Source organism: Talpa occidentalis, unplaced genomic scaffold, assembly GCF_014898055.3.
Source record: "Talpa occidentalis isolate TD23 unplaced genomic scaffold, MPIMG_talOcc4v2.1 talOcc4.4, whole genome shotgun sequence".
Taxonomy (NCBI): domain Eukaryota; kingdom Metazoa; phylum Chordata; class Mammalia; order Eulipotyphla; family Talpidae; genus Talpa; species Talpa occidentalis.
Window position 1 is genome coordinate 30,958,410 of NW_023604295.1, and position 19,918 is coordinate 30,978,327.

Sequence of the window (19,918 nt, forward strand, 5' to 3'; positions counted from 1 at the left end):
GGCCGAGGGGCCTTACGGGATTTGTAGTCTGCGCGGGAGGCGGGCGCGCACGCGCAGCTGAGGCCGGGGCGGGGCCGCGGCACTGCAGTGAAAGCCGAGGCAGCGGGCAGGCGAGCAGGGGGCGGGCGGACATCTTGGGATCCGGAGAGTGGCCCGGCGGGCCGAGCAGGGGGCCGAGGACACCAGGTGAGCTTGGGATCTGGCCTTTCGGGATGAGGGAGGATGCTTGCCTCGCCGCCCAGCTTTGCTCTGCCCTGCACTGCGCTCCACGGAAAGCTGCCCACACCCGGGAGTGGCCTTAGCCTTCCGATCCCAGAGGGAACTGACGGGGCGGGGGCGCCCGGGGCGCGGTTGCAGGACGGGTGGGGAGCGGCGCCCTCCACCTGACCCGCCGGGCGCCTCCCGTGCGAGGGAAACGTACTGGAATTTCTCCCAGAGCAGGGACGTCGCGCGACGTCCCCTTCCTTGGGATCGTGACAAGCCCCCTACCCCTCCGCGCCTCCTGATTTCGGAGCAAGGACAATTTCCCCGTCTCCTTAGGCAGTGACACCTCCTTGTGCCGTCTCCTTGGACTGTGACAAGCCTCCCACCCTGTGGCACCCCCTTCTCCTAGTTGAGTGACACCCCGCATCTCTTCCTCAGACCGGTGACAGCCCCCGCACATTGTGGAACCATCTTTTCCCATGATGTCCTCCCCGGGGCGAAAAGCTCACCAGCCTCTCGTGTCTACATGTGAACCCCAAAGCTGGCTTCCTCTTCCCAGCTTTTCTTTATTCACCACTGTCAATCTCTCCCTGCTGCTTTTCCTCTTCAGAGTCTTAACCTTTGTCCTATTAGAAACTCCTCCTTGTGACCCCACCAGCCCTGTTGCTGCTGTGGGCTCACCTCTGTATATTGCCTGGTTGTTGCTGCCAGTCTTTCCCCTTAACTATATATTCCTTTCCTGCCCTGCCACCCACCCCCTGTGCTTCTCTGGTGCCCTGAGCTGTCTGTGAACTTGTTTCTGTGCCCAGGGCTCTACCTCCATTTTACATTTCCTTTCCCAGCCTCTTTGGGACTGAGAATGAGATGTGTCCACTACCTACAGAGACCTCTCCTTGAGTTTGGGGGACCTTGATAGATACAGTGAGACGCTTTATTTTCCAGTTTAGAGAAGTGTACCTAAATCCTCCACCCCACCCCACCCCCATGTGAAATTAATACCAAGGCTAATCCAGGAAATCTAGAACTAAATTAAATTAACCCTCTTTCTCCTTGTAAACAGTCTAAATTAGTTTGACCCAAATAATTTGGATAATCCAGGCTTCTGCCCCTTGCCTATAAGCCCTTAGGCCAGAAGTGAGTTATGTTATGGGTCGGGAATCACAGAATTTCGGGTAGGAAGAGCTCTTAATTTTATGAATCTGCACCCCTCCACGAGCTCCCCCCTTATTTTTATTGGACTCAGGAGCTGAGAGGAGTCTTCCTTTTTTAAAAGGGGTGGGGGGTGGTTAAAAAAAAAGCATTAAGCAACTTGGGTCATTAAGGTGTAGTGTGTTAGGGCTGGGACTTTACTCTGCTCTTTTGCCTGCTTATCTGACAGCCTGGGAGAGGTTAGGGCCGCACTCCACTCCTGGGTCTGTGTCAGCCAGTGCCTGTGGCCTCTCTTCTTTCCTCCTCCCCCCACCCTGCACGCCCTTTCCTGGAATGTTTAGCGTTCTGTGAATTAAAGAGCTGAAGGTTCAGGCCCTGCTACCCTCTCTTAAGGGTGGTGGAGCCTGAGAGACTGGGTGCTCCTAAAGCTGTGCCTGGGGGCCCCAGGCCTGAACCAACTGGAGTAATTCCTACCGCCATTCCTGCAGCCGCAGGCAGGCCTTCGCAGTGACTCATTGGCTAGAGCCTGAGTGAGAGTACACTGGAAGGGTTGAAAGGACCCTTGCTAAACTCGACCTGGAAAGAGGGGGGAGGGAGCTAAAAGGGAGGGTCAAATGGCCTTAGACCCCTGGGCCTAAGTCAGTCCGATTCTTTTTTCCCTTCCAGTGTGGGATAAACAGGAACTGGAGCTGGCTAAGGGGAGGGGCATGCTTGGGAGGGCTGCAGGGTCACTTGCTGGAGAGTTAAAGCAGGAAAAAAGCCCTGCCAGTGGCCTGTCCAGTTCCACTGAAGATATTAACAGATTCCAAGACCTGCCCTTACCCTGCCCCCACTGTCCTAGGTCTGTTCTCAGAGCGATGGGCCGAGGAGACTGAGCTGCCGCCATGATTGGAGGCTTATTCATCTATAATCACAAGGGGGAGGTGCTCATCTCCCGGGTCTACCGAGATGACATCGGGTGAGTCCCCTGGCTGAACCAGCTATGCTCCCCACCAGCCCTGCCCTCCTCCTCAGCATGCGGGACAAGGTCTGTTCCTACCAGAGGACCACCCCCCGCCCCTCAATGTAGCCTGGAAGCTCAGCTGGTAAAGCTCGGTTCCCATTCGGTCTGGTTGTACTGGCCACTAGGCGAGACCTGTGGAATGGCGTGGTCCCCACAATCTTAAGAACTCTGTCCTTTCTGCCTCCTCTTTCCCTTAGTGACAGAGATGGTTGCTGGAGATGAGTGCTTTTGCTGGGGCTGGTTGATTGCTCTTTTGAGGAAGAGAGAGCTCTCTCCGAGGGGTGGAGTTGGTGATCAGGCTGGAGGTGCATTTAAATCTTGCTCTCAGAAGCCCTTTTCTTGGTGACAGCCTTTGCTGATTCTCTTGAAAACCTCTCCAGGCTGCCATATCCTCTCCTTTCTCAGGAGGCAAGCTGCTGACTCAGTTGTTTCATTTCCTCTGGGCCACTCTTGGAGGAAAGCTTCTGAGCAAGCCTGAGGCTCTCTCTGGGTCACTGAGGAAAGGGCAGGGAGGCCAGGCTGATCTATCAGAGTATACTTGAACTAGCTGCTTGTTCTGGGTCCCTCAGACCTTAACAAGAAGACCCAGCCTTACTTCTCATCCTCCTGCATGCCACTGTTTTTTTCCTGGTGGAGGGGACATGTCCTGGCTTCAGCAGTTCTAATGAGATTAGATTCCTCTGGTTCTTGCTGTCCTCTTTTCTTTCTCAAAGAGCTTGAAATGGACTGTTGCGGTGCCGCAGCTGCTTAGCCCCTGGCTTCTCTGCCTATCGGGCTGGACAGGCCTTTGTGACTATTTGTCAATTGGCTGGTGGTAGAGCATGAGCTAGAGTTGTAGCAATGACTGGCTTGCCTGAACCTGGTTGGCTACACCCATCTGTGCCCCCTCCTGCTGCGAATGGACCTAGATAAACCAAGGCCAGTGTATATTCAGATTTGCATGCTTTGCTGTGCTCTTCACCCCTTGCCTGGTGCTTGTTTTCTCCCTCATGGTGTGTGCTGCCTGCTCCAGTGTGTTGTGTCTAACCCTCTCTCTCGTTGCTGTCACTCTCCTCTTCTTGCTGGCGCCATTTCTCTCATCCCATCTCATTGGCTGTCATAGCAATAGGTAAGCAGCCTGTCAAGCTGCCACCAAGGCACAGGTGGGTGGGGGGCCCTGCCCCCCCATCATTGTTTCTTTATCCTTTTTCATTCCCTAAGTTTGTCCTGGAATTGGATCCTGGACAAGAATGGGTGACCCAGCTCAAGGGCCCTTGGTGCTCTTCCCTCAGTAGATTAGAACCTTCTCTGAAGTCATGCTGGCTTTGTCTTAACTTCTGGAAGAGTCAGTCTTCCCCATTGGTGGGATCATTAATAGAAAGACTAGAGAAGAAGCAGGGTCTTTTTTTCATCTTGACCTGGTAGCAGCTGGGGTATAGCTGGGAAATTGGGACCAGGCTTGGAGTCAGGAAACAGAGCTTCCTAAACCTGATGAGGCATACTTGATTAAAGGTACTTCTACACTCCTGTCATTGCCGCTTGACTCTCTTGTCGCTTGTGGACTTCAGACACCAGCCCAATAATGGCCCTCCTCCCATACCCTCACTGGGAGTCACAAGGGAACCACCCCTGTGGTATAGACATTACCTCTAGAATTTCAGCAATGAAGGGGGTGGAGACTGTTAGCAACTTCGGTTGACTCTGGTGGAATGAGGTTTGCCTGGGTGCTGAAATGCCCCTGTGCACCCTTTTCCCTCAGGAGGAATGCAGTGGATGCCTTTCGGGTCAATGTTATCCACGCCCGGCAGCAGGTGCGCAGCCCTGTCACCAACATCGCTCGCACCAGTTTCTTCCATGTTAAGCGGTCCAACATCTGGCTGGCAGCTGTCACCAAGCAAAATGTCAATGCTGCCATGGTCTTCGAATTCCTCTATAAGATGTGTGACGTAATGGCTGCCTACTTTGGCAAGATCAGCGAGGAGAACATCAAGAACAATTTTGTGCTCATATATGAGCTGCTGGATGGTGAGACTGGTAGGGTGGTGAACCAAGGGTGGGACTGAACCTGATGGGGCGTGGCCTGGAGGTGGGAGCAGATCTGAGGCTCCGGTGCTCTCTGAACTTCTTTTCCTAACTGATCTTTTAAGCTGAGAAAACCAGTCCAAATGCAGACGTAAAGGTTGCTCTGAAGCTAAACACACAAGTATGCAAGCAAGTAGACATGTGGGAAGACCAGAAGGTCTTTGAGGAGTCTAGGGAATCTGATGGCTGGTTGCCTAGCCATTAAGCATGTTTCCTCCTCTTACCTTTGTGATTTGGGCCCAAGTTCACTTATTGTCCTCACAGCTTTCTACCTCAGAGCAGCTACCTCAGAGCCTACAGGTGGGTGAGGTACACAGGCCCCTGGGCTTTGTTATCTCTGTTCCTCTGTAGGATTTAAGCAAACAAAATCTTTCCACCTTCCCAGCATCTCTCTGTTAGTTCTAAGTGCTCAGGGCTTCTTGTCTTTACTCACTGGCCTTGTGACTCTTCCACTGATTTCCTCTTCCTAAAAGAATCTGACATTTTAATTGTTTTCTTATGAAGCACAAATCCCAGAATAAGTGCTGCAGGTAGAAGACTTTGCTGCGGTTGTTTCCCACACTGTCTTCTGGAGCTATGCTAGCCAGCCATGTCCAGGCCAGGGGAGGTATTAGAATAACGGAGCCATCAGCATTTTTCCAGGGGCTGATGATGACCTTCCTTTTACAGAGATCCTGGACTTTGGCTACCCACAGAACTCAGAGACAGGAGCACTGAAAACCTTCATCACCCAGCAGGGCATCAAGAGCCAGGTACTTGAACTGTACAGGTCACAGTCACAGGGGAGCTCAACCTCCCTTCATGCCAGCTGGCCACTAAAGCTGGTCTGAGTTGACTCATGAGCCCTCCCCTGACAGGAAGTGTTGGTCTAAGCCTTCTGCCATCACTGCAGGCCTGTTTTGCTCTGTGTGGCCCTCTTCCCACCCCAGGAACAGCTGACTCAGCATCTCTGTTACTGGAAATATAGCTCAAGCATTTCTGTCTGCCCTTGGGGGAGGAGAGTTGCGGGCTGCTTGGGAGGCCTGGTGTTCCTCAGGAGAGAACCTGCGCCCTCCTCTAGGATCAAGCCTCATAGCCTTCTCTCTCTTTTCTGCTTGCCTCTTCCCATCTGTGCTCTCCTGCTGCTTCCTGTGGGCACCGAATTGGCCCTGTGGCCTCCAGCATCAGGTAAGCTGTCCCATCAGCTTCCACCGTTGCAGCTTTGCTCCATATTCTCCAGGCCCTGCTCCATAGGGTTTGTGGAGAAGATGTGTTACAGGGTGGGGACTAGAGGGCAAGGGGATGAGGGGAGAGAGAGATGAATGACGGTCGGGAGAATGAGTGAAATCATTGCTGTTTGTCTTCATTCCCCATGTAGACAAAAGAAGAGCAGTCCCAGATCACCAGCCAGGTCACTGGGCAGATTGGCTGGCGACGGGAGGGCATCAAATATCGCCGGAATGAGCTCTTCCTGGACGTGCTGGAGAGTGTGAACCTCCTCATGTCCCCGCAGGGTGAGAGTCCTTTTGTGGTGAAGCCAGAGAGGGGACAGGGCAGGATCCTGCTCCTTGCTCAGTTGTCCCCATTTGTCCATCACCAGGGCAGGTGCTGAGCGCCCATGTGTCGGGCCGGGTGGTGATGAAGAGCTACCTGAGTGGCATGCCTGAATGCAAGTTTGGGATGAATGACAAGATTGTCATTGAGAAGCAGGGCAAAGGCACAGCTGATGAAACAAGCAAGAGGTGCTGGAGACGGGGGATCTGGTGGGAGCGGGTGGATCTTGCAGTGCTATGAGGGGCCTGTCTGCTGGACTTCATTTCTGCAGCATTGCAAACTCCCCAGGGTGTGCTTGGCTAGTTGCTCTTGACCACTGTGCTTAAGAGAGCTGAGGGGATTGCCCTCATCCTAGTGAGAGAGTAAGCCTCTTGTTTGGTGTCATGACTGAGACGCTTCTGTGCATACTGATGCCTCTGCCCGGTGTGCCTGAAAACACTGGGTTCTGGGCTCTCAAGCAATGAGTCCAAAAACTGCATTCTGGTTGGCAACTTTTCATAGTCCAAGCCTCGCCCAGCCTCTGATAAATCGTCTTTGGGGATGGAGTAGTCTCCCAGCTCAACTCTCTTGGTCCTCCCCAGTACTAATAAGGAGACTTTCCACCCCTGCTTCTAGTGGGAAGCAATCAATTGCCATTGATGACTGCACCTTCCACCAGTGTGTGCGACTCAGCAAGTTTGACTCTGAACGCAGCATCAGCTTCATCCCACCAGATGGAGAGTTTGAGCTCATGAGGTGCTACTGGGGTGTGAGGAGGCAGAGGGTGCTGCTGACAGAGATGGGGGAGAGGGAGGATAACCGGCCATGACGTGCCACCTTGCTCCCTACCCACAAAGGTATCGTACCACCAAGGACATCATCCTTCCTTTCCGCGTGATCCCACTAGTGCGGGAAGTGGGGCGCACCAAGCTGGAGGTCAAAGTGGTCATCAAGTCCAACTTCAAGCCCTCGCTACTGGCTCAAAAAATTGAGGTGAGGATGAGAGACTTGGGGAGGAGGAAGCACTTTTCTCCAAGAATAAAAGCAGCTGATGCCAGTGCTTGCCAGCTTTCTGACAGATGTGTCACCTTTAGGTGAGGATCCCAACCCCACTGAACACAAGTGGGGTACAGGTGATCTGCATGAAGGGGAAGGCCAAGTATAAGGCCAGCGAGAACGCCATCGTGTGGAAGTGAGTCTTACCTTCAGGGGGCCACAGTAGGGCTCAAGATGCCTTGTTTAAGTGTTACCTTTCATCCTCTGAGAGAGTCTGTGTTGGGGGAGGAGGGGGGTGCCTGTCTGCTTCTGCAGAAGCTTCTGCTTGTGGTGTTGCCTTTTACATCTCTGTTAGTGTGTATATGTCAATATTTGCATCCGTGCATGCATTTATCAAAATGCTCTGACATTTCCCCATTTGCCTTGGTACTATCTTTGCGAAGTAGAACAAGGGATAGTATGCCCTTATACCTAAGTGGATACTGCAGCCTTCAGTACTAAAAATGAACAGACCCAAGATTCACAGCAAATGATTATCGGGTCCTCAGCACATATCCTTGTCCTAATACCTTCCCCAAGTTGCTGGGTTCTCTTCCCCTTCTCCCAACAACGGGTAGCCACTCTTGAAACTCCAGACTACTAAAGGCACATGCTGCCCATTGCCCCTGTGTTCCCAGGATCAAGCGCATGGCAGGCATGAAGGAATCGCAGATCAGCGCGGAGATTGAGCTTCTACCCACCAACGACAAGAAGAAATGGGCTCGACCCCCCATTTCCATGAACTTTGAGGTATGGCAGAGGAACAACTTAGAGCCACAGTAGAGTGTGCTAGGAAAGATCATTCAGATCAACCGCTGTACCCGTTTCCTTGCAGATGAGTAAACTGAGGCCTTGAGAGGGGAAATGACATTAATTTGTACACATTCAACATTACTTCATTTCTTCCCTCCTTCAGACCTCTTAGTAGAATTAATTGCTCACACTGAGGAAGATCTTTAGCTTGTTTTGACTTGAAATAACTCTTTGGAAAATTTTAAATTATTTAAATGCCAGATCAGATTTTACTTACAGGAAAATGGGCCGACTTTACAATACAGATTAGATAGATCATTTTCTCCACCATATTTTTTTTACTTGCATAGTATTGAAAAGGATAACAAGTACACTCCAAGGCAGCTCTTTGGTTGCTGCTTCTGCCCATTAAAGAATTGATTTAGGTTATCACAGGTAGGGTCTGATTGCTAGTTACTCTTGGATATACTTTATTTATCAATAATAACCTCTTAAAGAACTCCTCACTAACCGGGTTTCCCCCACCTGCTTTCAGGAACTCCATCACTGAAACACCTGTAGTTAGTAATGAGGTAGGGCAGGGCTACAGGAGCATCTGTGAGGCCCTATTCCTAACTGGAGCTGTCCCTTGCCCAGGTGCCATTCGCGCCCTCTGGCCTCAAGGTGCGCTACTTGAAGGTATTTGAACCGAAGCTGAACTACAGCGACCATGATGTCATCAAATGGGTGCGCTACATTGGTCGAAGCGGCATTTACGAGACCCGCTGCTAGCTGCCTAGGGGCAGCTCGCCTGCTTCCCCACCCACTCTCTTCCGCAGGTCCGGGTGCCCCTGTCCGGCCACTACACATCAGTGTCTCCTCCCTCCTGCTTTGCTGCCTTCCCTTTGCACCAGCCCCTGAGTCTAGGTCTGGGCCAACCATATTGCGAGTGGGAGAGGTGGAGTAGTCCCCGGGCTCCCTGGGCGGGGTGGTTTCTGGGGCCCCTGCTCCTCCGTCTGCCCTGGCCCATTGTCAGGCTGAGTTCTGTAATCAAAGTCAGGTCAGCCCCCTCTCTTCTTCACCCCTGTGGCCACATCTCTGGAGTGGGAGGGTTGGCTGCCCCTCACCTCAGAGCTCTCCCAAAGGCCAGTAACGGATTCCCAGCCCTCAATCCCTACTCTGCTTTGGGATAGTGTGAGCTTCATTTTGTACACGTGTGACTTCGTCCAGTTATAAACCCAATAAACTCTGTAGAATGGAGTTTCTGGCTAAGTGTTGATGTGGGAGCTACATGGGAAGGGAAACTGGTGGAACTGCTCTTCCTCTCTTACCTACCAGTCTTGAGTAGAATTTTCTATTCTAAAATATCTCAAGGATCTTCCTGTCTTTCTCAGGCCTAAGGCCCCTCCAGGCGCTCCCCTTGCCTCCCATCTCCTCTGAGAAGAAAACAGCCTCAAGGGCTAATAGTACCACTTGGGCCCTATTCCCTGAGGGCAGAGATTTCCCAGATTTACCAAGCACTTTAATGCAGGTACCTTCTAATTAGCAGAGATTAAGAAAGGTTTACTTTTGGTATTTCCTACCATCCTGAGAAACTGATCTCTAAATTCCAGGCTCTTCCCAATTACCCAGGTTTTCCAAACCTGGAGTGATAAAAGGGAAGATTCTTCCCAGGCAATTTACAAAAGCCCTTCCTTCTCTTACCTCCCCCCTCCTCCCACTCAAAGAATCTAGTGCTAAGGTAGTACCCTAGGGGCGCCCCATAGCCTGCTGAGGTGTTAGCCTATATAAAAACAGATTTGCTCTGGCCAGTTTGCCTTACTTGGTTTCAGCTTTTTTTTTACTTAAAAATAGAAAATTTCAAGCAGAAATAGAAAATATAAGGAACCCCTATACACATCACCCAACGTTAACATTACCTAATGCCCAATCCCTCAATACTACATCCAGTCTATTCACACTTGCTAAATGTTGTACACTTGTATTTTTACACAACTTACATTTGGATCCAAACAAGGTCCCTAATGCCTCTTAAATCTTACACCATAGGTTCTCCCTCAGCTCTTGCTGTGTTGGAGAAACCAGGTAATCCTGTAGTTCTGCCATCAGAATTCCTTCCCCTTTATTTCCTATGAAGTGACTATTTCATCTAGAGATGTACCTTCTTAACTTTCTTTTAAATATTGGGAAGGCTTACTCCTAATAGCAGTGCTTAATCCAAAAGGATGAATGGATAATAGTGTGATTTTAGGTGACAATTTTACAGCCGATGGGAAGAATAGGCACCTTAAATGTGAAGTAGTAGTATCATTTGGGGGGAAATTCTAACTTCCATCAGAGGGAATCACTGAAAGTCTTTTACAGTCACGGAGACTCAGGATGCAGTCTGCCTCAGGTGTAGGGAGGGAATAAAGGCCAGTGAATTTCAAGGGACCTTGTTCTGGTTTTCTTCCCCTCTGGCGGTGAATGCGGTAGTGGCCTGGGGTGATGGAAGCAATGACTGGGCATATTTCGAATTGTTCCGCTGCACTGTCAAGTGGGAAAGGATTGACTACTGGGCACGGGTGCGGGGTGGAAGGAGGGAGGGCAGGGCAGGCCTAAAAGCAAGAAGCCCGCAGGGCCCGGGGTCGGAATGAAACCTGCAGTCGCAAAGAACTGCGCTAGGGGCTTCAGAGACGGCTGGATGAGATGAGCATGAGTCAGCAAAGCTATAGGCGGGCTCCAAAATGGACTCGGCTGGGCACGCAGAGGCCTCAAGGGAGTGCACAGAATCGAGCAAGATCACTGTGCGCTACCCACCGCCTCTCTCAGGAGGTTCCCACCCACCGGGCCATCGGAGTCTCGTGTCCTGTTAAACCTCGAGTTCCCGGGTGCCCCGCCCCGCCCCCGCCCCCGCCCCCGCCCCCGCCCCCGCCGCTTCCCGGATCTCCATCTCCCAGGGCGCAGAGAGAAACGCTATGTGGCTCGTTTTTCAGGGGAAAAGGCGTTGCGCAGGCGCAGAGAGAGCATCTCGCGCACAGACTCGGCGGCGCTTGCGCAGGGTTCCTTCGTCCGCGTTACCCCGCCCGCCTGGTTTCGCGCACAACGCGCCTTTCTTACGTCACCACTACGCATGCGCCGTAGAAGGAGGGGCGCGCTTTGCGGGGTTGGGTCCTGTTCGAGCTCTCACGGCGACTGCGCGGACGGGAGCCCGACTGGAACATGGCGACCTGCGCCGAAATCCTGCGGAGCGAGTTCCCCGAGATTGACGGACAGGTCTTCGACTACGTGACGGGTGAGCCGAAAGGAATCAGCGTGCTGGGGAGACAGAAGTGGAAGTCGGGGGGAAACACTAGGAGAGGGCAGGGCCGGGGGATGCTGTTAGGCCTCTCCTCTGCGTGACCTCTTGTCTGAAGGGCCGGCAGGCTTTAGATCCGCACTGGGGCGGCTGTTCAGGAACTAAAACTGCTCCATGTCTGTCCTACACGGTGTCCTCCTCGCCCTGCCATGCCCGGTTCAGGCGTCTTGCACAGCGGCAGCGCAGACTTCGAGTCTGTGGATGACCTGGTGGAAGCTGTGGGGGAACTGTTGCAAGAGGTGTCCGGGGACAGCAAGGATGACGCGGGCATCAGAGCGGTGTGCCAGCGCATGTACAACACTCTGCGCCTGTACGTGTCAGGGCATGGAGGTTTGTGGGGGTGATGGGAGGGCGGATGGTCAGGAGCCAGGAGGTGAAAGAAGAAAGTCTGATGGTCATAGAGGTTTTTCTTTAATTCCTAACTCTGCACTTTCTCTCTCTACCCGCAAGGGCTGAGCCACAGAGCCAGGGAAACAGCCAAGTGCTACTGGACGCCCCCATCCAGTTGTCAAAGATAACAGAGAACTACGGTGAGAGTGAGGGGAGATTCCACTAGCTGTCCTGTCTTTTTCTCAGCTTCCATGCCCCAGCCACCTGCCCCCTAGAGGGAAGGACTTCTGGTACTTCTTTTCTACAGGACAAGGTTGTAGAAGGTAGTTGATGTCATTACTGAGGCAAAGAGCCCACTGATTCTGAAGGAATTAGGGTTGGAAAGTTCTTCCCAGTCTTTAGGAAGTGGTAGAAAGCATATGGGCTTTGGAGATAGACAGTTTCTCCCCCCAGTTTGATGACTTACTAACTACATGCTTTTAATTGCTTATTTGCACCAGTCCTTCTATCCTTAATTTGTGAGGTAGTTTGTTTTATTTTTAATGTGGGAAGGATGATAACTGTCTATCTGTGGAATTTAAGGCTTTCCTGAAAATGTTTGTGTCTGGATTATATTAGTCACTTAAAACGTTAGTTTCCCTTCCCTCAGGGAGAAAGTGACTGCTTTTCTTCTCCCTTACAGACTGTGGCACCAAACTTCCAGGACTGCTAAAGAGGGAACAGTCCTCGGTGAGGAGGAAGAAAGGGAGGGGGCTGTGTTTATGGTGGCTGTGAGAGCTGGCTGTCTCTAAATGTTGCAGTATCTTTCTGGAGGATGTCTGTGTTTTGTTTTGTTTTTTCACCCAGGTCTTTAATTCTGTTCATCATGGGTAAATAAAGAGGGTTGACTTGAGGTGTCCTCTCTGGGGGTTTCTTTCTGAGCCCTAGAGTGAAAAATGGTTGTGTTTGAACCCTAGACAGTGAATGCAAAGAAGCTAGAGAAGGCTGAGGCTCGACTGAAGGCAAAGCAGGAGAAGCGCTCAGAGAAGGACACACTCAAAACCAGCACTTCTCTGTGAGTTTAGCAAGAAGGGTTGAAAAGAGAACAGAGAATTTCTGCCTGGATGGAAGGGTGGTTGGGAGTGCTAAAGCCATCTATTTCTCCCTTTGAAAGAGTCTTGGAAGAGGCATCAGCCAGCCAAGCAGGCAGCAGAAAGGAGAGTCGGTTGGAATCATCGGGCAAGAACAAATCCTATGATGTTCGAATTGAGAACTTTGATGTCTCTTTTGGTGATAGGTGAGGGAATGGGGTGTAATGTATTTCTTTTTCCGATTAAGGAAGGATTTGGAGAAGTAAAGTGGGACTAAAATTGTTAGGTTCCTGTTGTTAAACTGCTGTGCACCTGTCTCTACAGCACCCTTTGTTGTCTTCCTACTACCCCTGCAGGGTCCTGCTGACTGGAGCAGATGTGAACCTGGCGTGGGGCCGCCGTTATGGGCTGGTGGGTCGGAATGGGCTAGGGAAGACGACGCTGCTGAAGATGCTGGCTACCCGGAGTCTGCGGGTTCCAGCCCACATTTCCCTGCTGCACGTAGAACAGGAGGTTGCTGGAGATGACACCCCTGCCCTGCAGAGTGTGCTGGAGAGTGACACCATGCGAGAGGACCTTCTCCGACGGGAGCGGGAGCTCAGCGCCCAGATTGCTGCTGGCAGGTGATGGCTCCAAGCTAGGGAACAACTAGCAGCAGCTGTCCTTCACAGAGTGCTTGCCATTCTGTCATGATCTATAATTTACACACCCATCATAATAAGCAGCAGAGTGCTACAGTCAAGCTGTAAACCCCTGTTCCTTAATGGTACCCATACCCTCACCGTTGTGAGCAAGTCCTTCTGTAGTCTATTCCTAACTTGGCAACTACACAGCCAGTGGCTTGGCTTTCTAATTATATAATACACAGACACGTATGTATATACACATACATACATACATATATGGTGCAGATAATCTCCTAGAATGCTCTCCTCAGGCTGATTCCTCTTCCTCTTTTCACTCCAGGGCTGAAGGCTCAGAAGCTGCACAACTGGCTGAAATCTATTCCAAACTGGAAGAGATTGAGGCTGACAAGGCACCTGCCAGGTATTTAAAATTCTTCCTTCCCTTCTTCAGATTTGACCTTTCCCTTCTGTTATTCATTCTACCCAACTTCTTCAATTTCTTCATTCATAGGGCATCAGTCATTCTTGCTGGTCTTGGCTTCACTCCTAAAATGCAGCAGCAGCCTACCCGGTGAGTGATCCTGGCATTTCTAGCTCTGAACACTGTTGGCTCTGACCCTGCCTGCCCTGGGGAACACCCTCCCCTGATGCAGCTCTGTCTTTTTTTAGGGAGTTCTCAGGTGGCTGGAGAATGAGACTGGCCCTGGCCCGGGCCCTGTTTGCTAGGTGAGTTTCCGGGGCCTGTGTATGGATATTGTGGAGAATGGACCTTGGCTCTTGGGAGGAGGCAACAAGTCGCTGCACTAAAACCTCATGCCTTGCATTCTTCTTTTTCATAGGCCAGATCTTCTGCTGTTAGATGGTGAGTTTGAAATGGGGCACCCTGACTGTGGGTGGGAAAAGGTGAGTGTCCAGGTTCATAGTTTCAGCCTTTGAATTCCAAATATGTCTTCCCCCACTGTCCAGAACCCACAAACATGCTGGATGTAAGGGCCATTCTGTGGCTGGAGAATTACCTGCAGGTGAGTGCCTACAAGTGCTAGAGTTGGTCTGGGGGACGATCTGCCTCCAAGACACCTGGGGGCCTGGGAACTGACTGCCCTCCCAAACTGGGCCTGCTGTCCTGTGACCCCCCACCTCAGACATGGCCCTCCACAATCCTGGTCGTCTCCCACGACCGCAACTTCCTGAATGCCATAGCCACAGACATCATCCACCTGCACAGCCAGCGACTAGATGGTTACCGGGGAGACTTTGAGACCTTCATCAAGAGCAAGCAGGAGCGACTGCTAAACCAGCAGCGTGAATATGAGGCACAGCAGCAGTATCGTCAACATATCCAGGTGTGGGAGCAGGCAGGGCTGTGGGGCCCATCCCATGGGTGTTAGAGTTTCAGGGACTGAGGGAGCCTCACCAGTGCCTGCACTCTTTCATCCACAGGTTTTCATTGACCGGTTTCGCTACAATGCCAACAGAGCCTCTCAAGTGCAGAGTAAACTCAAGATGTTAGAGAAGCTGTGAGTACAGTGTCCTTGACCAGGTTCCAACTTGTATTTTTCTTAATTTTTTCCCTCATTTTGCAGACTACCCCTTGCTCCCTCCCCTTTCTTAGAAAGCAGCTTTGATTTTCTCTCTTTCAGGAAAGCAGAGTAGTCTGTATTTTCTTGGAAAATTATTCTTGCCCCCAGACTTGGGCGACCACTTATCTGTTTATTTGCTTATTCTGGAGTTTCATATAAATGGAATCACACAACATGTGGCCTTTTGTATTTGGTTTCTTTAACTCAGGTTTTCAAAGTTCATTCATGTGCATTATCAGTGCTTCCCTTCATTATGGTCAGATTACATTCTGTTGAATGACACCACATTTTGTAGATCGATCCATCAGTTGATGGACATTTGGATTGTTTCCTGTTCTTGACTTTTTTTTTAATATTTAAGGACCATGAACTGAAACAATTTCATTTTATTATTTTTTAAAAATATTTATTTATACAAGCACTAGGGTGCAGGCCAGAGGCACGGGAGGGTGAGAGAATTCACCTGAGACAGAACAGCAGGGAGCAGAACAGGCAGAAGGACCAAAACACACTGCTGAGGGGAGCAGTGGGCGAGACAGGAGAAGTCTGCCGCGCCATGTGGGAATCACCCTGGCTGGCCGGGAATTGAACCGGCGCTGCAGGGGCTGCAGACAGATCCACAGCGCAGCGCTCAATCTGCTGTGCCATGGGGAGGCCCTCTTTTTTTTTAAAGGCATTTATTTATGCATACAAGAGCTGGGGTATAGGCCAGAGATGCAGGGGGTGAGAGGATTCACCTGAGACAGAGCGGGGAAACAGAACAGGCAGACTGACTGAAATACACTGCTGAGGGGAGCAGTGAGCAAGACAGGAGAGGTCTGCTGCGCCATGTGGGTGGCTCCCTGGCTGGCTGCAGAGGCTGGGTTGCTTCACAGTACAGTGTTTAACCCCTTGCGCCACCAGGGAGGCCCCTGTTCTTGACACTTTTAAATAATATTGCTGTAAACGTTTGTGTATAAGTTTTTATGTGTGGGCCTCCCCTGGTGGTGCAGCGGTTGAGCGCTGGGCTGCGAAGCTGCCCACAGCCTCCACAGCGCCTATTCGATCCCCAGTCACCGGCGAGGGGCCCACATGGCGCGCAGACCCAGAACTCTCCTGCCATGCCCACTGCTCCCCTCAGCAGTGTATTTCGTCATTCTGCCTGTTCTGTTCCCCACTCTGGCTCTGGTGAATCCTCTCACTCTCCCACGCTTCTGGCTGTACCCAGTGCTTGTATAAATAAATAAATAAATCTTTTTTTAAAAAAAAAGTTTTTATGTGGACATACCTTTGGTGTTCTCTTGGGTACATAGTTAGGGGTAGGATTGCTGGTTTAGCTTTTTTTTTTTTTTTTTTAAAGATTATTTATTTATACAAGCACTGGGTACAGTCAGAGGCGCGAGAGGGTGAGAGAATTCATCAGAGCCAGAGCAGAGAATAGAACAGGCAGACTGACGAAGTACACTGCTGAGGGGAGCAGCGGGCGGCAGGTGAGGTCTGCGCACCATGCGGGACCCTCGCCCTGCGGCCGGGGATCGAACTGGCGCTGCAGAGGCTGCGGGCAGCTTTGCAAGCCAGCGCTCAGCCGCTGAGCCACCAGGGAGGCCCTGCTGGTGTAACTTTTTAAGAAACTGCCAAACTATTTTCTAAAGCATGTGCACCATTTTACATTCCTACCAACAGTGTGTAAGGATTTAAATTTTTTACATCCTTACCAACACTATCTTTTTAATTTTTGCCATACTGGTGGGTGTGAAGTGATATCTCACTGCAGTTTTGAGCTGTATTTCCTTAATGACAGTGAACATTGGGAATTTAATCTTGATGCAATCTTTCTAGAGGTGCTAGTGGTAAGGGAACCTAAAGTTATGTCTTCATATTTTGCGACATTAAAACATAAGACATAGTAACTGGAAGGATAAAAAGCTGCCAAAAATATAATCCTGTTTTTCTATTATACAGTGACCTAGAAAAATTTACTCTAAAATGAGAATGTTATCAGGATGGTGGGAGTACAAGCTTTTTCTGAATATATATTATTGTGTGATGGGAACAAATAAAGATTGTGGGGGTTTTTAATGTTAAAAATGTCATAAACTTCTTCTCTTCTCAGACCAGAGCTGAAACCTGTGGACAAGGAGTTAGAGGTAGTAATGAAGTGAGTGCTGGGCCAGAGGGGCAGGTGGGGAAGCTATGGTTTTGGCCACCCCATGCTCCTCACCCCCACCTCCTGCAGGTTCCCTGATGGGTTTGAAAAGTTCTCACCTCCAATTCTGCAACTAGATGAAGTGGATTTCTACTATGATCCTAAGCACGTCATCTTCAGCCGTCTCTCTGTCTCTGCTGATCTGGAGTCCCGCATCTGTGTGGTATGGTTGGTGTTTCTCTGTTCCATGAGCTAGGACTTTCCCCTCCCACTACATGGTGTGGGTTGGCCCCAGTCCTTGGGCTACAAAGGAAAGGGATAAGAGGAACAGGAGTCAAGACCAGGGAAAACTTTACTGTATACGCTGCCCCTGTCTTCCAGCTTCACAGGGCCTCCCTGCTGAGATGTAAAGTCTGGCATGAACTCTGTCTTATTGGTCTCAGCCTTGAACTTTCTTAGGTTATAGAACGCAGAGGAGAGAGTGGGGGGCTTCAGGGTCAGACTTCAAATTCTGGCTGCCATTTTCTAGATTGGTTGCTAAACAGTTTCCTCCTCTGAAAAGAAAGAAATAACTTCTACCTCACTTGGTTATTGGGAGAATTAAATCCCCTGTTCTCAGGTTCTGGTACCTTTTGCACCTTAACTGCTTCCTTCATTTTTTTCCATATAGTCTTGCACCACATAAGGCATGGTGATCAGGTGCCCACCCATGTAACAGTGGGCTCTGCAGCCTAGGGGTGTGTGTGTGTATATATATGTATGTATATATACATAGCGGGTGCTACTGGCTGGGTGTGTGTAAGCACACACTGTGATGTTTGCCTAGTGACTATAGTTTAAAGCCATTTTTGTAGTTGGTGAAGAAGTCATTGGGACTGCCTGGCACTGGTTCCCGTCTCCTCTGCCTTTGTCCCACACATGTACAGTCTTATGTTCTCATGTTTCTTCTAATAGGTTGGGGAGAATGGAGCCGGGAAATCCACCATGCTGAAGCTGCTTATGGGGGACTTGGCCCCTGTTCGGGGTATCAGACATGCTCACAGGTGAAAGCCACCCCTCCGCTCCCCAACTACTTGTATACTATAGCTGCGCTCTGTATGCTTATTGCCTTCCATCCCTTCTTTTCCACCTTCATTTTCACTTGCAGGAATCTGAAGATTGGCTATTTTAGCCAGCACCATGTGGAGCAGCTAGACCTGAATGTCAGTGCTGTGGAGCTGCTGGCACGCAAGTTTCCTGGTGTGTTAGGGATTTGAGTTGGAAAAAAAAGAGTGCCTGGGCTGACCCCTATAGCTAGGCCTACTTTGGGGAGCAAGGGGTGATGCTGAGCAGATCACCTAAGTCTAGGTGTAAGGACTTGGCTGTTTGGAGGTGGTGCTGCCAAAGGGGGTGAAGGGCAAGAATTGGGCCAGGGACCCACATGATGGGTTGGGACCTATTCCAGGACGGCCCGAGGAGGAATATCGTCACCAGCTGGGCCGGTATGGCATCTCTGGAGAGCTGGCCATGCGTCCTGTTGCCAGTTTGTCTGGGGGCCAGAAGAGCCGGGTAGCTTTTGCTCAGATGACCATGCCCTGGTGAGACCTCATTTTCTAGCACTCTTGCCCTCTTGCCTAATAGAAAATGATTCTCCTGGCTTTGTATCAGAGGATTTCATTTTCTCCCACCCACATAACTGCCTGTCTTCCTGGATTTTGCCTTTCAGCCCCAACTTCTACATTCTGGATGAACCCACAAACCACCTGGATATGGAGACAATTGAGGCTCTGGGTCGCGCTCTCAACAATTTCAGGGTGAGCGTGCCTTTACACTGCCTACTCTTTTTGCAGGCTTTGACACCCCTTACAGCCCTCCTGAGTATCTGCCTTTCTCCTGTCTCTCAGGGTGGTGTGATTCTGGTGTCTCACGATGAGCGCTTCATCCGACTGGTGTGCCAAGAGTTGTGGGTGTGCGAAGGAGGCAGCGTCACCAGGGTCGAGGGGGGATTTGACCAGTATCGCGCCCTTCTACAGGAACAGTTCCGCCGTGAGGGCTTCCTCTAAGGACGCCAGGCTGAGGACTGTGCCCAGGACATGGACTGGTCTTGCAGACCCCTGGGCTGCTGTGTCAGCGACCATTTCCACGCCACAGACTTCCCCCTACTTTGGGGACAGCCTTATTCCCAAATCTCTCCTTTTGACTGGAGCATCTTCTGCACTACCCAGGGAGCCCCATCTAAGTGTCTATGAGGACTGGTCTTCCAAGGGAAGAGGTGGGGGTTGCCCTCCAGGGTTATAGAACCCTCACCCCCATTACCCCAGCTCTGACTGGGCCCTAGTGGCTGCTGTGTAAATTAAATCTCCCCCTGCATCTCCCTTGCCTTATCTCTGCTGCTCCTTGGCAGGGCTGCTGCACTGCCCATGTTTACTGAGTGAGGACACAACGATGAAAGCATGGCAGCATCAGCCTGTGCCTGGAAAGAGACCTCATTAAAGCCACCAGGGCTTGGAGGTCATCTGCCTGATATTGTAATGGACTGAGCTAATGGAATGAAAGCACATCTTATTTATGTGCTTGAATTAATCCTCACAACCATTCTATAAAGAGACCAAGTTGGTGTTCAAAAAGGGTTATTTGCTGTGGTTACTCAGGTAGCGCTGGTGGTTCCTCAGAGAGGAGACTTATTTTAGACCCTACTCCAATCCCAGTGCTTTTCATATCCAAAGCCACCTCCAAAGAAGCAGCTCAGTGGACTGAGCTGATGGAATGAAAACAGCACAATGATGATGCTAGCCCGGGCTCAGCTCAGCTGAAAGGATAGTGGGTTCTGCTTTCTCAGCCCCACTGCTTGGGAGAGTGAACTTGTTACTAACCTAGCCTGGAACATGGATTGTGAGCTGCTCTCTCCAGTGGTCCCTGGCCCAGGCTCCGCCTACTTCTCTGGAACTTCAGGGCTGAAGACAAACCAGACTGGGTCTTTGTTCCTATTTGACTTAAGTGGTTTCATGTTCTTTATTTTACTCTGTAAACTCTTGGAAGAAGCTTGGGAAGTAGGGAATTGAGAGTGGGTCTAGTGGGGAGAAATAGAACATTTTGTTTCATAGTGAGCAGTCTTTAAGAGGAGAGGGATGGTGTTTAACGGTGGTGGTGTGACAGATAAATATTTCTCCAAGAT

General features: G+C 50.7%; 2 protein-coding genes across 2 annotated transcripts; both read left to right on the forward strand.

Annotated features, from left to right (window-relative positions):
- Positions 1 to 81: 81 nt before the first annotated feature.
- Positions 82 to 8,956, forward strand: AP2M1 (adaptor related protein complex 2 subunit mu 1). The gene is made up of 11 exons (XM_037525194.1): positions 82 to 186; positions 2,195 to 2,311; positions 4,095 to 4,360; positions 5,087 to 5,169; positions 5,775 to 5,910; positions 5,997 to 6,138; positions 6,566 to 6,685; positions 6,787 to 6,922; positions 7,024 to 7,121; positions 7,603 to 7,714; positions 8,354 to 8,956. Exons 2-11 carry the CDS (start codon positions 2,238 to 2,240, stop codon positions 8,486 to 8,488), a joined length of 1,302 nt encoding a protein of 433 aa, XP_037381091.1. The 5' UTR covers positions 82 to 186; positions 2,195 to 2,237; the 3' UTR covers positions 8,489 to 8,956.
- Positions 8,957 to 10,803: 1,847 nt separating this feature from the next.
- ABCF3 (ATP binding cassette subfamily F member 3) lies at positions 10,804 to 19,117 on the forward strand. Its single transcript, XM_037525195.2, has 21 exons — positions 10,804 to 10,970; positions 11,196 to 11,343; positions 11,484 to 11,563; positions 12,046 to 12,092; positions 12,320 to 12,417; positions 12,517 to 12,639; positions 12,790 to 13,056; positions 13,400 to 13,480; positions 13,571 to 13,630; positions 13,729 to 13,785; positions 13,899 to 13,921; positions 14,026 to 14,081; positions 14,202 to 14,402; positions 14,500 to 14,576; positions 16,732 to 16,776; positions 16,855 to 16,987; positions 17,719 to 17,807; positions 17,912 to 18,003; positions 18,209 to 18,341; positions 18,470 to 18,557; positions 18,648 to 19,117. The coding sequence occupies exons 1-21, from the start codon at positions 10,898 to 10,900 to the stop codon at positions 18,804 to 18,806; spliced, it is 2,130 nt and encodes a 709-aa protein (XP_037381092.1). The 5' UTR covers positions 10,804 to 10,897; the 3' UTR covers positions 18,807 to 19,117.
- The last annotated feature ends 801 nt before the right edge of the window (positions 19,118 to 19,918 follow it).

Bases quoted from the DNA above. Each gene is read 5' to 3' on its own strand.
- ABCF3 (XM_037525195.2), top strand. From the start codon at position 10,898: ATGGCGACCTGCGCCGAAATCCTGCGGAGCGAGTTCCCCGAGATTGAC. The intron at 11,564-12,045 runs GTGAGAGTGAGG...TCTCCCTTACAG, and splicing joins AAAGATAACAGAGAACTACG to ACTGTGGCACCAAACTTCCA. The intron at 13,057-13,399 runs GTGATGGCTCCA...TTTTCACTCCAG, and splicing joins GCCCAGATTGCTGCTGGCAG to GGCTGAAGGCTCAGAAGCTG.
- AP2M1 (XM_037525194.1), top strand. From the start codon at position 2,238: ATGATTGGAGGCTTATTCATCTATAATCACAAGGGGGAGGTGCTCATC. The intron at 6,139-6,565 runs GTGCTGGAGACG...CCCTGCTTCTAG, and splicing joins GCTGATGAAACAAGCAAGAG to TGGGAAGCAATCAATTGCCA. The intron at 7,715-8,353 runs GTATGGCAGAGG...TCCCTTGCCCAG, and splicing joins CCATTTCCATGAACTTTGAG to GTGCCATTCGCGCCCTCTGG.